At 41.0% G+C, this 18,787-nt stretch overlaps 1 protein-coding gene across 1 annotated transcript; it reads right to left on the bottom strand.

Annotated features, from left to right (window-relative positions):
- Nucleotides 1–14,144: 14,144 nt before the first annotated feature.
- On the bottom strand, nucleotides 14,145–15,260 carry LOC145642716 (uncharacterized). The gene has a single exon (XM_081693891.1). The coding sequence runs from the start codon at nucleotides 15,258–15,260 to the stop codon at nucleotides 14,145–14,147; it is 1,116 nt and encodes a 371-aa protein (XP_081550017.1).
- Nucleotides 15,261–18,787: the final 3,527 nt, after the last annotated feature.

The raw sequence follows: 18,787 nt of genomic DNA on the forward strand, positions 1-18,787 counted from the left end.
GTTTTGATATTAAACTGGAGTCGGTTTAATGAATTTATGGCCTCGTTTTTATTTTCTAAATATTTTTCTATCTTTTTTTAATTAATTAATTAAATATAACAATTATTTTTAGTTAATTTTATTTTTATTTCTTTTTGAATTATATTAATTTTCAAATATCAGCTTTTTTCCTCCATTTTATTTTTCCTTTTTATTTTCTTTTTTGGGGGAGAGAGTCGGATAATACCCTCCATCAATAATAAAAATGACGGAATTTTTTGCGCAAAATTGTTATCACACTTGCACACACTAACATACACTAACATAATAATAGATAATAGATAAATAACACAACATAAAGTACAAAGTGTCTAAATAATATGTCAAAGGCAAAGTTCTATAAAAAGTCAAAATAAAAAACATATACAGAAGCAAACTACGGCGCCGGAGGACGTAGGCCCATCATGCCATAAAACTGCGCCGTCCGAGGAGTCACCTCTCCACCAGCTCTGGCCCCAGCACCAGCTCCAGCCTCCGTAGGAGGAAGGAAACTCAAAACAGGACCGCTCCAGCCAAGATCGATCTGAGGCTGTGACCGCGGAGGCTGCTGCGATGACGAGCCAACCTCGTACATCCCACCACCTCTGAAAGCCGAGGTAGCCTCTCCTACCGGTGCAGCAGGAGCACCCTCAGAAGAAGACCCTGAGCCCTCAGCAACATCGGCTCGAGCAGCCTCAGAACGACCACCTCTACCTCCGGACGAAGTGCGACGACGTCTCGAGCTAGACCTCGCCGGCTCTCTCCGCCCCTCAGGCCTCGTACGGGTGTGAGAAGCAATCGGCTGACCCTGCAAAAAGGATTAAATCAGAAGCAAGGTAAAAACTGAAGCATAATGCAAAAATAATAAGTAAAGAAAAGTTACCTCTCGGATAGTGTCGTCTCGACGACAGGTAGCTGCATTCCTCATCCGAACGAGTTGGCTCCGGAAGGCATCTATGCATCGTGCCATAGCCGAAACCACCTCGCGTGAGAACTGTCAAGGAAAGTTAAGTCAGTAAAAATGCATTATAACTGAATACAAGATTCTGAATTAGAACTAGACTTACCCTGGTCTGGTGACGAGGAATCGACCGCTCCACAAAGCGCTCGCCCTCAGGAGCCGGAGAAATCATCTCCTCGATCGGCCCGTACATCCCCTGGTAGTGGATGGACATACGGGGTGGCACAAACTCAGTGGGACCATCCTGATAAAACAGAAAGAAATCAGTAAGGTATTACTTGGGGGCTACTCAGCGAAAATAAATAAATAAATAAATAAATAAAATATAAAAAGTTAAGGATCTTACCCTCACATCCTCGGCCGATACATGGGCTGGAGCCAACAAAGGAAGTAGCTCCTCAGCATAACTCCGCCCAAGGATCACATGGGACCGCCAGAGGGAACCAGACTCCTCAGCCATGCTCGACAACTCTCTCTCGTCGAACATGTGACGTGGTGGAGGAGCAGGAACGACAAAAGCATCAGAAGAGTGTTTGTCTAACAACTCTCTCTCCTAAGTACACAACCGCTCCGTAGGTCCCCAGAAAGTAGCGGCGCTCAGCAGAGTACTGTGCGGCTAATCCAGGGACTGTCCAACCACCCCATGGTCGGTATACTACCTCAGGTCCCTATAAAAAAATACCAATCGGGTAAGGGCATGTCTAAAACATCGCAGAAGAGCAAGATAAACATTAAAAGTCGTACCGAGATGATCCGACTCCGGACACGTGCAGTAGACAGGTCCACATGGTGGCCGACCCAAGAGGCGCTCACCGGATACCCCCTCGGCGATGGTTTTGCCGGCGTAATGGAAGGAAAGTACTCGTAGAACCAGATTTACAAGAAATTAAACGAGTGAGTAAATGCTAACTAACATATAGGGCTAAACTTTATAGGGAATAATGTTTACCTCTACGACTTTCCAGAAAGCAGACAGAGCAACGTTCGTCCTAAAGGACCGATGGCGACACGAGTCCCTCAGTGCGCGAACGAAGTCAGTATAGGCCAAGCTGGCCCAATCATAAGTCCCGATCCGCTGGAGATCGCGAACAGCAGGGAGGTAGTAAAGCAATGCCCTACTACCCCTGTCAGGGGAGAGTGTCCCTGACAACAACATTAGCACGAAGATGCGCACCCGCTGCTCTCGGGTGGTCGCATCGTCATTAAGAGCCGTTGCCAGCGTCGAGCGGCGAATCCCTCTAGCTCTGAACTGAGTCGTCTCGACCTCAGCTCGGGCCCGAACAGCAATCGGTCCCAACAACTCCTCGACCTCTGGAGAAAAGACGTCGATACCGCCGCCAAACGGCAGCGGCACAGAAGTGAACTCCAGTCCAATGATGAGACTGAAGTCTGTAGGAGTGACCATTATCTCACCCCATGGGAAATGAAAGGTGTTGGTGGTGTCCCAGAAGAATTCCACCAAAGCGCGTACTACGTGGTGACCCCCGCTGAAGGCAACCATAGCCTCGGAAGTCTCAAACAAGGCAACCAGTCCGCAAGACTCCCATAGGAGTCTCGTCTCTCGATCTCTGGCGATGTGCATCCTATAAAAATCGCCTAAACCATCACAGCCAGAGCCGTGATGCCGTGTCCTCCAGGCTCGGTTCCCCGTCTCACCCTCTCGGAAATGTGGTGGACAGGGGCAAAGAACAAGGTCTGCTCATCCCACTATGGGAACCGACCAAACGAAGTGGACGGTGTAGTGCCGTCCTCCATGGGCTCATGCTCCCGTCTAGTGTTTCGGGACCGTGAACCTGAGCCTCGTTGTCTAGCCATGCTACATTGTGCAGAATCATCGTAAATTCAGGTTCTATAGTATTTAAAGGTTTGCCTAGCCGCATGATACTATGTTCGCAAAAAAACAGAGTACGTAGTACTAAAACAGAGCACAAATTCAAATTGAGCATGACAGTATTTTTTCAAGCAATCAAACAATTTCTTGCAACACTATAGTGATTATTGTGACAAATTGAACAAGAATTGCTAGCAAAAATATCAAGAACAAGCCACATTGTTCTTCACGACCTTAAGAGGTCCAACAATGGTGGATTGCTTGTTTCTTCACCAAATCGAGTCAAACAAGTCTCAAATTACTCCCAAGGCAATATACAAACATAAACAAGCAATTTCATGGCATAAAACTTGATGAACAAAGCAAATTGAGCATTATAAGTTTCAAATTCTCATGAAATTCGTGAATGAAATGCCAAAAATTCATAAAAACCGGTGTGATTTGGAGGAAAACTTACATAGATCGGGAATATGGATGAAAAGAGCTTTGATTTGCAACCAATTTGAGCAAATTCGGTTGAGAAACGAATGAGCAACGATCAATTGAAGTTTCGACTTCTTTCGAGCAGCGTTCGCAACAAACCAGAGCACGAAATGAACTGAAAACGGGAATTTAAAGTGATTCCCGTGCTGGCGCCAGTCCCTAGGCATTGGCGTCACATTCTGTGCTTGGCGCCAGACGCCAATTTCAGCGCATGGTGCTAATGCCATAAGGCTGGCGCTGATTGTTTTTCAGCGACGCCAAGGCAGCCAGCCACCTGTTGAGGTTGTCTAGCCTTCTGCAATATATTTTGGGTTCCTTGGTACGCCAGTCAGCCCCTCTAAGCAATTTGACATGATTAGGTAATCGGCTTGATTACGTAAAGTGATCGACCTGATAAAAAGATTGTCTCACTAAGCTTAAAGCGCCTAAGCATTGGCTCATTAGCAAAAGGCACCGACATACAGGTTCAAGAGCAAAGGGCACCGACATACAGGTTCAAGAGCAAAGAGCGCCGATGTACAGGCATAGCAAGAGCAAAGTTCAGGCGAACTTTTAAAGATCGACAGGCGTGGATCTTCGGTATTTTCCTTTGGGAAATTATCGCATCAAATGAGGATGACTTCAAGAGAAGATATCTTCGGCGGAAAGTTGTCATGAACAACTGAAGGTAATTTCAGGGCGAAATTGTCTTCGATCATAATTCCTGAGGCATGGAAGATGATCATAATGCGGATGAGAATTATTTCAAGAGAAACAATTCTCGATGATATTCCCTTGGACGTGGAATATTATCATAGCGGGGAGGATAGTTTCAGGCGAAGCAATCTTCTAATTTGGAAGCAGTTACAAGGCGTAGCGGTTTTCAAGCGGGATGGCATTCTCTAGCTTGCAGGAGGTCATCACAGCAAATTGGTTACTTTCAGAGACGTGTGCTCGACGGTGCAAGATACGCGTTTCTTAACTCTTTTATCTGTTTAACTAACATTGTTTTGCAAGTATCGGCGTTACAAGAATGATTTAGGATCGCAGAACGTTCTGAATCATTCTCCGTCCCTATCGATACTTTGACTTTCGTTTTCGAAACATACGTTTCTCCAAACTCAGTAAAAGTGGGGGCTTCTGTAGACACCCATTTGTGTCTCCCCAAAACCAAACCCAGTGATGAGTACCTTTCACGTCGAATCATAATCGAATGAAACGAAAGTGTGGAAAGGTCTAGTGTTGTGGAAAGTTTTATTTCTTTTCTCTTCTTTCTGTTTTTGAAAACTTTATTTTAATAAAACAGCCAATCCAGTTTGGTTGGTCCATTATATGGGTCCAATAATGGTATAGTTGGATGGGGCTTGAAAAGACCTTTCTAACGATATATTATAAGCCCAATTCCGATGAATATTGAGGAAGTTATGGCCAATTTACTAAACTGGCCAATATTGAGGAAGTTATGATCTAGAGGAGGGCCTAATATAATTTATCATTCCTAATGCAATTAGGAATGGTTTTGGTCTTCTAGAATATTCTAGAAGGTTCTTTTCATTCTTAATTTAATTAGGACTCTTCAGAGTTTTAATTAGATCAAATAGCATTTTCGATTGAAATTATATTATTTTATCTTCCAGTACGGTAAAAATTATCAGATTTTTTAAAACGCGTTAAAATCCGGTTTGGCGTCCAACCCTAGGCCTTGGCGCCTGGAATCGGGATTGGCGCAAGACGCCAGTATTGGCGCCAGACGCCAGTATTGGCGCCTGGCGCTAGCCACTTGTCCTGGCGCCAATGAGCCAGGGCTGGCGCCAATGTGGTTTTGTGGTCTTCAGACTCTGTTTTGATAAATTATCTTTTTTGGATGATTTTCTCTATAAATATCGTATCAAAACTCCGGTTTCATACATCAAGATTCACCATTCACCGATTATCAATATTCCCTTCTTCATTTATCGACTCTCCATCAAGCTTTTATTCATTCACCAAGCATTCCATTCTTTTCTTTTCTTTTCCTTCTTTGATTTTTCATACAAAATTCCGCATTCGCAAGATCTAGATACACCTAGCCATATTCGAAGTTGCCTTCGCCCTAGACGTGAAAGGTTTAATTTCTGAGGGTTTGGTTCCAAATCTCTATTTCAATTATTTAATTTAATTGTTTTGTTTATTATTTTCCTTGAAGTTACTAACGTGTGTATTTTGTTATTATAAAGAGGTACGAGGCATCCAAGTAAGTGCTTTAATTGATTAATTGATTTATGATGTAGATATCATGTTTATATTGTTATTATGATATTCCTAGTATCATGTCTAGGGTATTTTTAATATTAAATATGATTTCTACGATGCCTTTTGTTCTCTTCCTAATATTTATGATTGTTAGTATCATGTTAGGGTTAAAGATTTGATTTTTATTGTTTAGTGACATGCTAGGGTTTTGTTATTAATCTTGTTAGTATCATGCCTAGGATGTTGCTATGCTTTAACATGAACATGATTGTGATGATTATGATTATGATTAATATTATTGTTAATAATGTTGATTATTTATGTTGCTTGATATGTATTATATTTTATGTTGTTATTGCTTGATCAACTTTTATTGAATGTTAAAGGGAATTTGTATTTGCAATCACGCTTAATAAGATAATTAATAATCTTGTTAGGGTTAATTATGATTATAAATTCAAGTGATCGCCAATAATAGTTTATTTGTGCATTAATATTCAACCAACATAGATTAAACAGGTTTAGGGTTAATCCTATTGATTGCATGTTAGTCAGAAAGCGCACATGAATACGATCAGAATAAAGTAGAGGCCTATTATTAGGGCAGGTTCAATCTCTTTTAGGTTGGATTTGTACCATCATACCCGAACCCTCATTTGGTTCATGACCTTATGGAGTTGACGATCTCTTGGATCGTTAAGGGGTGTAACCTTCACCTCGTGAACGGTTTACAAGTTCCTAAAAAAACTTGTTGGCGACTCTTTTGCTCTATCTTCTTCCCTTTTGGACGCCACCGTACTTTAGTGTATGATCACAGTGGGGTTCAAGCTAGTGGGATTTTAAAGGCTTGAAATTATTCCCTACAAATACCCTCTTGTTTCTTTTGGATAGCCCACAAAGAAACACTTGTCTGATTTGGGGTGTAGTTTATCACCTTGTAAACGTTTTACATAGGCTTCACATCCCCAAATCTTGAGAAAAGACAACCTTGGAGCTCTTCCATTCCACATCTCATATAGAGTCTTTTCAACTGTTTTGGACGGGCTTCTTTTTAGTATTCTCGCAACTGCTTCTAATGCATATCCCCAAAATGATATGTGAAGATCAGTAAAGCTCATCATGGACCTCACCATATCTAGTAAAGTCCTAATCCTCCTTTCTGACACACCATTCAATTGTGGCATTCCTGGAGGAGTTAACTGTGAAAGTATTCCACAATTAATCAGATGTTCATCAAATTCTTGGGTCAAATATTCACCACCACGATCAGATCGTAATGCTTTAATCGTTTTCCCAAGTTGGTTTTGTACCTCATTTTGGAAATCTTTGAACTTTGAAAAGGATTCCGATTTGTTCTTCATTAAGTAAACATAGCCATATCTACTTAAATCATTAGTAAAAGTAATGAAGTAATTAAACCCACCCCTTGCTTTTGAACTCATTGGTCCACACACATCTGTATGTATGAGTCCCAAAAGGTCACTAGCTCTTTCACCTATACCCGTGAAGGGTGACTTAGTCATTTTCCCAAGCAAGCATGACTCACAATTTTCAAATGATTCATAATCAAAAGAAGAAAGGAGTCCGGCCATCCTTATGTAATTTTGGATGCGCTTTTGGTTGATGTGACCAAGCCTACAATGCCATAGGTAAGTTGGGTTTGAACCATCTGTTTTCTGCCTTTTATGATCAATGTTGTAGACATGAGATGTATATTCTAAGACATATAAACCATTAATTAATTTTGCGTTAGCATATAACATATTTTCTTTCGAAATAAAACAACATTTGTCTCTTATTTCAAATGAAAATCCTTCAGAATCTAAAACAGGAACTGAAATAATGTTTTTAGTAATTGTTGGTACATAATAACAGTTATTAAGCACCAAAATAAGTCCAGAGGGAAGTCTTAAGTGGTTGTTTAAGCAAATCTCAATAAGGACATACGAGAATCTGCTAGGTTTGAGGGGTAATAACAATCATACTACCAAAAACATATAAATTAACTAAGAACAATTAATAAAGCAATAAATAAGAAATAAGTAAGCAACAAGCATTCAATGATATAAAGAAGGTGAGTTCAGAGACACAATACTGAATAAGGACACGCCTCCTTCTTCAATAGGGATGCAGTTTCGTAGATAAAAGTAGAGTAAATTGTTTATATTTATGTATATGCGAACGTACATGTATGCTAAAAATGTCTAATTATGCTTATTTATACCTAGGGATCTCTAGGGTTTACAAATATCTTCAGAATATATTTGAAATGGGAAATATCTTCTTGATTAACTTCTTCCCTGTTATGTAGATGTATCTTTGGCAAGTATCTCCTTGATTGATATGTATGATGCTGCTTTCCTTGTTTACTTCAATCAAGCCGTTTTGCGTATTCTTGCTGACTTATTGGCCTTGGATTGATGCCCTAGATGTAATGGGTCGTGTGATAATACGGGCCCAACAATTGCCCCTAATTTTTATTTTCAAGTATTTAGAAGTGAAAATTACTTAAAAAGCCGTTGAGAGGATTTTGAATTTTTTCAGAAATTACTTCAACAGTTAGCAAAATAGGAAACGTGATGGCAGTTTTAAGGCAACTTCCTCGATAACCGTTTGTGGCGGTTTATTTCTTTTTGGTATTTATTGAGTGTGCAGGCCCTTGTCTAATCACTTCATTGCTTTGCCCCAATTTCGGTTTTCACCAGGTATTTTCTCTTCGTTGTTTTTTCTTTTTGTTTTGCGATGGGTGGTCATGTGAAAGTGGTGTTTGCTGGGGTGGATGAGGGTGTAAAAAAGTTGTCTTTGGTGGCGCGGAATGTATTCCCAACTAAGGATGTTTATCCTTCCACCATAACGAAAGAAGAAATTCAGAACATCGCGAATTCGGTTTTCTTCAGGTGCCGTTCTTGTGTTTTTTCTTGCCGATTTTTTTCGTTTTTGTGTGTTAGTTATAACGGACGCCATGCTGCTATAATTTGTTACCCCCGTCGCGTCGCTCGTTTTAGATGGCATATATAAGTCTCCGTTCCCTTTTTCTCCTCTTGTTCGTCAATTTCTCTCTAGGGTTAGGGTTTCACCTTGTCAGTTATTGCCCCAAACTTGGAGGGTTTTGAGAATTTTGGATTTGCTGACTGCGAAATTGGGTTTAGAACTTGATGTGAGGGATTTGTGTTATCCTTATACTATTAGGACCAGTGGTAAGGGTCGGGTTAGTCTTCATTTGAAGGATGGTGTTGGTCCTTTGGTGACTGATTTGGAGAAGGCTTTTGACAAAAAGTGGTATCACAAGTTCTTCTTTGTGAGGATTGACTCGTTGGGTGGTGATTGTGACTTTTTGATTGACACTGTTGAGGCTGAAGGTATTTTGTTTTCTCATTTTCTTGTGTTTTGCTCTCCTTCTTTATTAATTTGGGCTTATTTGCTTGATGGTTGCAGTGAGTAAATTGAAGCAGCGTTCTCAATCTCCGTCCCTGGTAGACAAGTTTTACGAGTTGAGTGTAGACGAGAGATCTTTCATCAAGTTGACGCAATCAGAGGCGGTTATCCATATCAAGTCTTTGGACGATTCTGATTCTGAGCAGAAGGTTGCCCCAACTATGTCCAAGGTATGTTCTTCTTTTTTCCTAATGTGTTTGTGGTTTTTGTTGTGTTGTTCCCTGTGGATGTGTCCTGTTGCAAATTTGTTTTGCCTTTGTTAAAGATTTACTTAGCTCTTAATTTGTTTGTCCTTCCTGAGGTGGTTATGTATTTTGCTGAGTATGTTTGTTGTGTTCCTTGTTGTATGCGTTTGTCATGTTCCCTGTAACATTCCCTTCTGAATTCAACCATGTTCCTTGTAGATACTTCGAGGTCACTAAGGTCTCATGACCTTCTTAGCTCATCTTCCCTCCTGGGCCGCCTTAAACATCGCTCCTCTTCTCAAACTACTGAGGTTGTTCCTCTCAATACGGTGGCTCCAAAGAGCGGTGCTCCTCCGCCTCCACCTCGTACTGGCCTTAAGAGGAAGCTGGGGGTGCCTATTGATGTTGATGCTGCTGATTTCTCTTTTGATTCCTTGGCTCCGCATGTGGACACCTTACTGTTTCCGTCCTTCAAGGATCGCCAATCCTCGCAGACTTTTGCTGATCTTTCTCAAGAGGCTGCTGTGCAGTCTTTCCAGGTATGGTATACTCCGAAAAAAAAAACAGAAATTTAATAAACATGGTTAAAACCGGATTGCGCATTCCTTACTTGATTTCGTGTTCTGCAGAGCCTGCAGTCTTGCTTGGGCGTACTGGGCAAAGTGTCTGAGTTTACTCGAGCATATGAGGCTATGAAGAAGGAGCGTGATGCTCTTTCTGATAAGTACAAGGCTGCTACTGAGGCTCTGAAGGCTGAACGTGCTAGGCACAGGGACTGCATTGCTGAACGTGATGGGCTGAAGAGGACCTTGAAGGAGGCTGGGAACGAGGTTGTTGATGCTGCAGCGTATTACTTTGGGAAAGCTCGTCTTGAAATGATGGAGGAATTTCGGCAGGGAAAACATGAGGCCTAGGATTACGAGGCTGACAAGGCTGCTTTTGAGGTTGCATTTCTTGCAGGGACTGCTGCTCCTGGCACATTGTGGCTGAGCTATGCTGATGAGGAAGTGAATTCAATTCACAACGCCAAGGTCAGGGATGTCCCAGAGAGTACGAAGCCTGTTGCTGAGGAAGTGGTCCCTGCTGACAACATGGATGAGAATTAGCTTCAATGGTGTTGTGTCACCTTTAAAAATTTGTTAACTTTGAAGGGTGTTTGTTTTTACTGCCTTGGTGCAGTTGGATAATCTTTAACTTGTTTTTGTGCTACAATTTTGCTGTTTTGCAACTAAGTGAATCTGCCTTTTTTGCTATGTTGATCTGTATATATGTTTCTAATTGTATCATTGTTGTCTTATGATCGTATTGCAGTCGTATTGCAATTGTATTACAGTTGTATTACAGTTGTAATATGAATGTAGTGTTGCTTACATGTGTTTACTTGCTCTGCGAGGATAGTTGGTTTGTTCCTTGCAGGGATGATTAACCTTTGCTCTGTGATGGTCTGTTGTGCTCTTGCCTAGTAGTGTAGGTAATGTTCCTTGCAAAACAGAATAAGGTGAGGGGTGGCCGTGGGTTTCCCCAACGGCCCTCCGATGCCAAAGTCAGTACTCATAATGATCATAAATTGAATTAACAAAGTGTGAGTAAAGAGGAGTACCTTTCATGCTGATTTTGGTTGTTGGAGATTTTTGTGTTTTTTTGTTTTTCTTCTTTTTTTTTGTTTTTAGTAAAAAAAGACAAAATTGAAATGATAACTACATACCTTCGCTTCTTTAGAAATGATATAGCTTTAAGTGTGTTGCATTCCAGCTTCACTGTACTTCTTTTCCTTTTGCATTTCTGAGTCTGTAAGCTCCGTTACCTACTACCTTAGTGATCTCGTAGGGTCCTTCCCAGTTGGGTGCTAGCTTCCCTACGTTTACTTCCTTGGTGTTTTCGTATACTTTTCTGAGAACCCAATCTCCTAGTTTGAAGACTTTTGTTCTGACATTCTTATTAAAAGATCTTGCCACTTCTTGCTGGTATGCTGCCATCCTCATTTGTGCATCTTCTCTAAGTTCTTCTACTGTATCTAGGTTGTGAATTAACTCTGCTTGGTTCCTTTCTTCTGTCATTGACCCATACCTTGCTGTGGGGACTTCTACTTCTGTTGGGATCACTACTTCACATCCGTACACCAATGAGAATGGAGTGTGGCCTGTAGCGCCTTTTGGAGTTGTTCTATTTGCCCACAGTATGTTGGGTAGTTCATCTGCCCACTTCCCTTTGGCTCCTTCTAGCCTTTTCTTCATGTTACCTATAAGGACTTTGTTGCTTGATTCTGCCTGTCCATTTGCTTGTGGGTACCTAGGTGTAGATGTGATGAGGGAGATGTTCCATTCCTTACAGAATTTGGTGGTCTTATTGCTGATGAATTGGGATCCATTGTCTGTAATGATCTCTGCTGGTACTCCGAATCTACTTAGAATGTTTCTTTTTATAAACGAGATGACATGCTTATCCTTGATTTCCTTGTATGCTTCTACTTCGATCCATTTCGAAAAGTAGTCTGTCATTGCTAAGAAGTATACTCTTTGTCCTGATGATGGAGGTAGCTTTACTATATCCATTCCCCACTTCATGAATGGCCAAGGCGTTAATGTTGGATGTAGTTCTTCTGATGGCCTGTGTGTCAAGGGTGCGCGCTTTTGGCATGCTAGGCATTTCTTGGCGAACTCTGCTGCATCCTTTCTCATGCTAGGCCAGTAGTATCCCATTCTGAGTGCTATGTTGGCTAGGTTCCTTCCTCCGGAATGATTTCCACATTCTCCGCTGTGTAAGGATTGTAAGACTTGTTGAGCCTCTTTTTCTTCTAGGCATCGTAAGAAAGGTCCTGCTGCAGATTTCTTGAAGATTACATTGCTGATCAGACAGTACTTGGAGGTTTTCTGAGCAAACGCTTGAGCTGCTACCTTCCCTGTTGGTTTTGTCTTGCCCAAGAGGTATTCTTTCAATGGTGTTTTCCAGCTGTTGTCTTCCTCTTCCGTAAGGTTTGTTTGAATTTCGTAAACACTCATTGTTGATTCTTTCTCTATGGCTGGAGAGGGTACGTGCACTAGAGGGATAGTTCCAAATTCCTCTAGGTTGATATGTGATCCCAAGTTTGCCAGGGCGTCTGCTTCAGTGTTCAAGTTTCTGGGTACTTGTTTTATTTTGAATTCCTTGAACTCTTTAATGAGCTTTTTTGCGACTTCCAGTTAGGCTATCATTCTGGCGTCCTTTGTTGCATACTCTCCGTTGATTTGGTTCACCATGAGCAAGGAGTCTGAAATTACCTCTAGATGTTGTATCTTCATGTCCTTTGCAACGGTTAATCCTGTGATTAGTGCTTCATATTCAGCTTCATTATTGGTAGCCTTGAAATTGCACCTTATTGCCTGTGCTATCTTGTCTCCTTGGGGTGATGTCAATACTACTCCCAAGCCTACTCCACGTATGTTTGCTGCGCGTCTGTATGGAGTATCCATTTCTGTGTAGCTTTTGGCTCCTGTAGCGCCAATACTTCCTTTTGTGCTTCTTTTTCAAGGGTAGGGCTGAAGTCTGCTACGAAGTCTGCCAAGGCTTGTGATTTGACTGTCGTCCTGGGTTCGTACTGTATATCGTATCTGCTCAAGTGTAAGGCCCATTTCTCCATCCTTCCTGACATCTCTGGCTTTCTCATGATAGCTCTGATGGGATAGTTGGTACGTACTCGTATGGAATGGCTTTCAAAGTATGGGCGTAGCTTTACTGAAGCAATGAATAAGGCTAAAATGATCTTCTCTAATGATGCGTACCTCGTTCCTGCACTGAGTAGGGTTTTACTTACGTAGTAGATTGGAAACTGCTCTTTGTCCTCCTCTCTTGTGAGAACTGCGCTGACTGTCCCTTCAGACATTGCGAGGTACAACTGAAGCGGCTCCCCTTCTTTGGGTTTGGAGAGAATCAACGGGTTGGCTAAATATTATTTCAGCTTCTAGAATGCTTCGTCGTGCTCTTGTTCCCACTTGAATTCCTTATTTTTCTTCAGTACTTCGTAAAAGGCTCTATTCTTGTCTGAAGATTTTGAGATAAACCTGTTCAATGTTGCAATTTTCCCTGTTAAGCTTTGTACATCCTTCTTGGATTTTAGTCGCTCTAGGTCTAGGATGGCTTTGACTTGGTCTGGGCTGGCTTCTATTCCTCTTTGTGTGACCATGTATCCTAGGAACTTTCCTGACTGTACTCCAAATGTGCATTTTGTGGGGTTTAACTTCATGTCGTACTGCTTTAAGATGGCAAATGCTTCTCTAAGGTCTTTGACGTGATCTTTTGCCTTTTTGGACTTATTTACCATGTCATCTATGTAGACTTCCATTGTGTTCCCAATCTGCTCTTCAAACATCTTGTTCACCAACCTCTGGTATGTTGCTCCTGCGTTCTTCAATCCAAAAGGCATTACCTTATAGCTGTATATTCCTTGACTGGTAATGAAAGCGGTTTTCTCCTGGTCATCCTTGTGCATGAGGATCTGGTTGTAACCACTGTAGGCGTCCATGAAGGATAGCAGCTCTTGCCCTGTTGTGGCGTCTACCATGGCATCAATATGAGGTAAAGGGAACGTATCTTTTGGGCACGCCTTGTTGATGTATGTATAGTCTATGCAGATTCGCCATTTTCCGTTCTTCTTCCTGACTACCACTACATTGGCGAGCCATTCTAGGTACTTTACCTCTCTGATCTTCCCGGTCTTCAGTAGGTTTTGAATTTCCTCATTGATAATCTTGTTCCTTTCTGGCGCAAATTTCCTTCTCTTTTGTTTTACTGGTGTATGTATAGGATCCACGTTCAACTTGTGAGTAATTACGTCTGGAGAGATGCTTTTCATGTCTTCATGGGTCCAAGCGAATACATCTTTCTCTTCGTCTAGAAAGTCGTAAACTTGTTGTCTGAGTTCTGCCTTCAGCTCTGATCCGATTCTGACTTTTTGATCTGGATGTTTGGGGTTCAACTGGACTTTTGTAGCTTATTGTTCTTCTGCTATGCTCAACTTTTCTTGGCCCAGCTGACCCTCTGATTGCTATGTTGAACTCTTTTCTGTCGACGTTGCTTTTAGTGCTATCTTATAACACTCTTTAGCTTCTTTAGGATCTCCTCTGATTTCTTGGATACCCCACCTAATAGGGAACTTAATGACTTGATGGTACGTAGAAGGGATGGCTTTCATCTCATGTATCCAAGGTCTGCCTAGAATCATATTGTACGAAGATAGAGTATCAATCACTAGGAACTTGACCTGTAGGTTGATCCCTTTTGCGTATGTTGCCAATGTAATCTCTCCACTTGTCTTTTTGGTTTCCCCACTGAATCCCACTAACATTGTTGACTTGTTGATGATGTTCTTCTCATCTATGTTCATATGTTTCAGGGTGTCAAGCATGATGATATTTGAAGAGCTTCCATTGTCAACTAGGATTCGCTTGATCATGCAGTTTCCCACTGGGAGTGAAACCACTAGGCCGTCATGATGGCCTTCTACTGCATCTCTTTCTTCAAACATGATGGGGATGTCTATCTTGGATTTCTCCTTCTTGTCTGGTTGATCCTTGTTACTTTCCTTTGCATATCGCTTTGCTGCCGAATATGTTAATCCGCATACTTCTGACCCTCCTGATATGAAACAGATGGTTTTGACAATCGGAGGCGGAGGAGGAGGACCTCCTTGCTTAGACTCTCTCCCCTTCTCTGAAGCTTTAGATCTATCTGACAGGAGCTCTTTGAGGTAGCCTTTCTTCAGCAAGTATGCGACTTCCTTTCTGAGCGCGACACACTCATCAGTAGTGTGGTCGATATCTGAATGGAAATCACACCATTTGGATGGATCTTTCTTCTCTCCAGGCCTATCACTTCTTCTGGGCCATTGCACAGTATCTCCCATCTTATTCAGAGTCCTTATTACTCCTGCAGGATTAACATTGAAGCAGTACTCATGTAGCTTAGGTGGGAGTTCAGGATCTTCCCTCCAATCAGAAAATTCTTCTTCGACAGCATTGACTGATCCCTCATCAAAGCGAGAACGCTGATACGGCTTGAATCGATGGTCCCTTCTGGGAAAATTGTTGTTCCTTCTTGATTGGCGGTCTGGCTCGGGAGTCTTTCTTGCATATGCATCTTCCTCAAATCTGACTTGAGCCATAGCTTTGGCTTGCACATCTTCAAAGGTTGTACAGGGATATTTAGTCAACTCTTTTTAGAGCTCACTATGGTCCAACAATCCTCTTCTGAACGCTTCGATTGTTGTGGGGGCATCACACTTATGTATTCCAATCTTCTCCCTGTTGAACCTGTTAAGATAATCTCTCAAGGATTCACCATGTCTCTGCACAACGCGGTACAGATCTGAAGATTGTTTTTCGATTTTCCTACTGCTGGCAAATTGGACCTTGAATAGGTTCACCATTCCTACAAAAGATCGAATAGTCCCATTATCTAAATTAATGAACCAGATCAGAGCTTGACCTGATAATGTGGCTCCAAAGCCTTTGCACATGATAGCCTCTCTAATGTCTCTAGGGATTGAGCTTGTCATCATCTTCTGTTTGTAGAGGGATACGTGCTCATCAGGGTCTATTGTTCCATCGTACATGGTCATATTGGGCGTGCTGAACCTCTTTGGGACTTCTACCATGGCGATCTCTTCTGAGAATGGGGATTCTATATAGCCATCTGATGCTTCCTCTTCCATGGGTTTTGGCATTCCAGGGATTTTGGCTATTTTGGCCTCGATTGTCTTGAGGTATTCCTTGACCATCTTTTCTACTTTTCCCTCTTCGGCTCTTTCCTGACTGTCCTTCTTGGGGGTTCCTGCATCCAAAGAGTCTAGATCCAGGGTATCATCCCTGTTGTTAGATCCTTTTTCCCCGTTAGGGGTGTGAAAGGTTCCGGACAAGTCAAGTTGCATGGCTATGCCTTCAGTGTTCTTTCTAGTGTTAATGGTTTTGGATGCGACTGATTGTATTTGGCTATGAAGGGCTTCATTTTGTTTGGTAAGGCTGGTGAGTTTGGCTTCAGTTTGGATCTTTTGAGCCAGCAGCGTTTCAATTTGGATTTTCTGCTGGTCTAAAGTTTGGCGGAATGCGTTCATTCCTTCATTAATTTCGGCAATGGTAAAAGGTACTTATTGCCCAGTCATGGTGTTTGTCTTGGTTTTTTGGCGAATTTGTAGGTTAATTGATTATCAGCCCCACGGTGGGCGCCAAATTGTTTAAGCAAATCTCAATAAGGACATACGAGAATCTGCTAGGCTTGAGGGGTAATAACAATCATACTACCAAAAACATATAAATTAACTAAGAACAATTAATAAAGCAATAAATAAGCAATAAGTAAGCAACAAGCATTCAATGATATAAAGAAGGTGAGTTCAGAGACACAATGCTGAATAAGGACACGCCTCCTTCTTCAGTAGGGATTCAGTTCCGTAGATAAAAGTAGAGTAAATTGTTTATATTTATGTATATGCGAACGTACATGTATGCTAAAAATGTCTAATTATGCTTATTTATACCTAGGGATCTCTAGGATTTACAAATATCTTCAGAATATATTTGAAATGGGAAAGATCTTCTTGATTAATCTTCTTCCCTGTTCTGTAGATGTATCTTTGGCAAGTATCTCCTTGATTGATATGTATGATGCTGCTTTCCTTGTTTACTTCAATCAAGCTGTTTTGCGTATTCTTACTGACTTATTGGCCTTAGATTGATGCCCTAGATGTAATGGGTCGTGTGATAATACGGGCCCAACAGTGGTAACTTCCAATAGCAAGTGCAGCAACTTTTGCTCCATTTCCTACTCGAAGCGTTACTTCCCCTTTTGCTAACTTCTTACTTTCTTTCAAGCCCTGCACGTTATTAACGATATGAGCACCACAGCCGGTATCAAATACCCAAATGGAAGATGAAGTAAGATTAATTTCTACAACAAAAACATCAAGTAACTCTTTACCTTCTGTTTTCACTGGTGTATAGTGGGGACACCCTGGTGTATGGCATGGCCAACTACCACAAAAGAAGCATTCGCTTCCTCTCCTTTTCAGGAACTCCTCAGCATGGTTAAGCAAAAGATTTATCAATGTCACCGACGATCCCTCATCATTATGAGTGAGCTTGACAATGTCAAAACCATCATGGAGTGAGAACAAGATAATATCATGTGCAGAGTCATCATCAATCAGTTTCCCAAGGACATCCATCTGATTAAACATTTCAATCAGTTCCCTGACATGGGCCCTAACTGACTGACCAGGCATGAGTCTTTTAGCCATTATCTTACAATGAACATTGTAAGCCTCATACCTGACGTTGTCAGTCCAAGAATAGTAAATCTGAGGGATCGAGTTAACGACCTCTCTTACATTATGATCTTTGAAGCCTCCACTTCCTAATGCCTCAATGCCACCTCGACAGATAGCACGAAGACATTTGTACAAGTTGGTTAGCTCATAGTGCCTGAAACTCCTTTTCCAACGAATTGGAATAGATTCTAAAATGAGCCCTCTGATTTTCTCTACATCTGAAACAATTTCAGCATGCCTTTCAGCTTCATATGTTTCTGTATACTTGCTCTCAACAGGAATATATAAACGAGATTCAAGCCCATGGCTTGTGAGAACTTTTCTCAACTCATTTTCCCATTCCCTGAAGTTTCTGAGATTCAGCCTTAAGTCAAGTTTCATTGGTAAAACAGTGTTGTCGTATAAGTTATTCATCTACAAACAAAACAAATGAGGCAAAGTTCAATAATTATGTTTAATAAATTTTTAAAGTACCATAAGCGATTATAAAACTGGTAACTTTAAAACATTCATTCAATTTAATTGATTCCTATTGAATAGAATGATTCCAAGATCCTTTATTTGTGCAATAATTGACCGGGCTGAGGCCTTACCATCAAGTATTGCATTTTCAAGGTGAGTAAACTCTTTACTGATTACAACTCTTTGTAATTCTTGGTTGAATAATTACCCATCTGTAGACACCCATTTGTGTCTCCCCAAAACCAAACCCAGTGATGAATACCTTTCACGTCGAACCATAATCGAATGAGGTGAAAGTGTGAAAAGTCTAGTGTTGCGGTTAGTTTTTGTTAAAATTATTTCTTTCTGTGTTCGAAAACCCACTCTATTTTATGAAAACGTCCATTCCAGTTTATTTTGGTCCATGATAAGGGTCCAATAATGGTGTAGTTGGATGGGGCTTAAAAAAGACCTTTCCAACGATATATTATAAGCCCAATTCCGATGGATAATGAGGAAGTTATGGCCAAAATACTAAACTGGGCCCAAACCGGATTTTACCTACGACCCAATGATCATGAGGAGGGTCTTAAGGTTTAATCCTATTCCTAAACTAATTAAGATTGATTAGAATCTTCTATAAGTTTCTAAAATATCTTAATTATCCTTTTTTGAAAAGATAAGATTAAGGAATTTGATTTAAATATAAACTTTCCTTTTTTATAAAACTTTCCTTTTTTAAAGTCCTAATTCTATTCGGATTTAAACATGTTCAAAGACAGTCAGATATTATTTTCGTGCCTCATATTTTTATCTAAATTTTATATGGTTGGATAGATCTTGAAATTATCTTTCCAATGATATATTATAATAATAATTCCGAGTTATAACGAAAAAGATATGAATAAGATATCAAACTCTATTCA

This window comes from Chenopodium album, chromosome 8 (genome assembly GCF_948465745.1).
Source record: "Chenopodium album chromosome 8, dcCheAlbu1.1, whole genome shotgun sequence".
Classification (NCBI taxonomy): Eukaryota; Viridiplantae; Streptophyta; class Magnoliopsida; order Caryophyllales; family Amaranthaceae; genus Chenopodium; species Chenopodium album.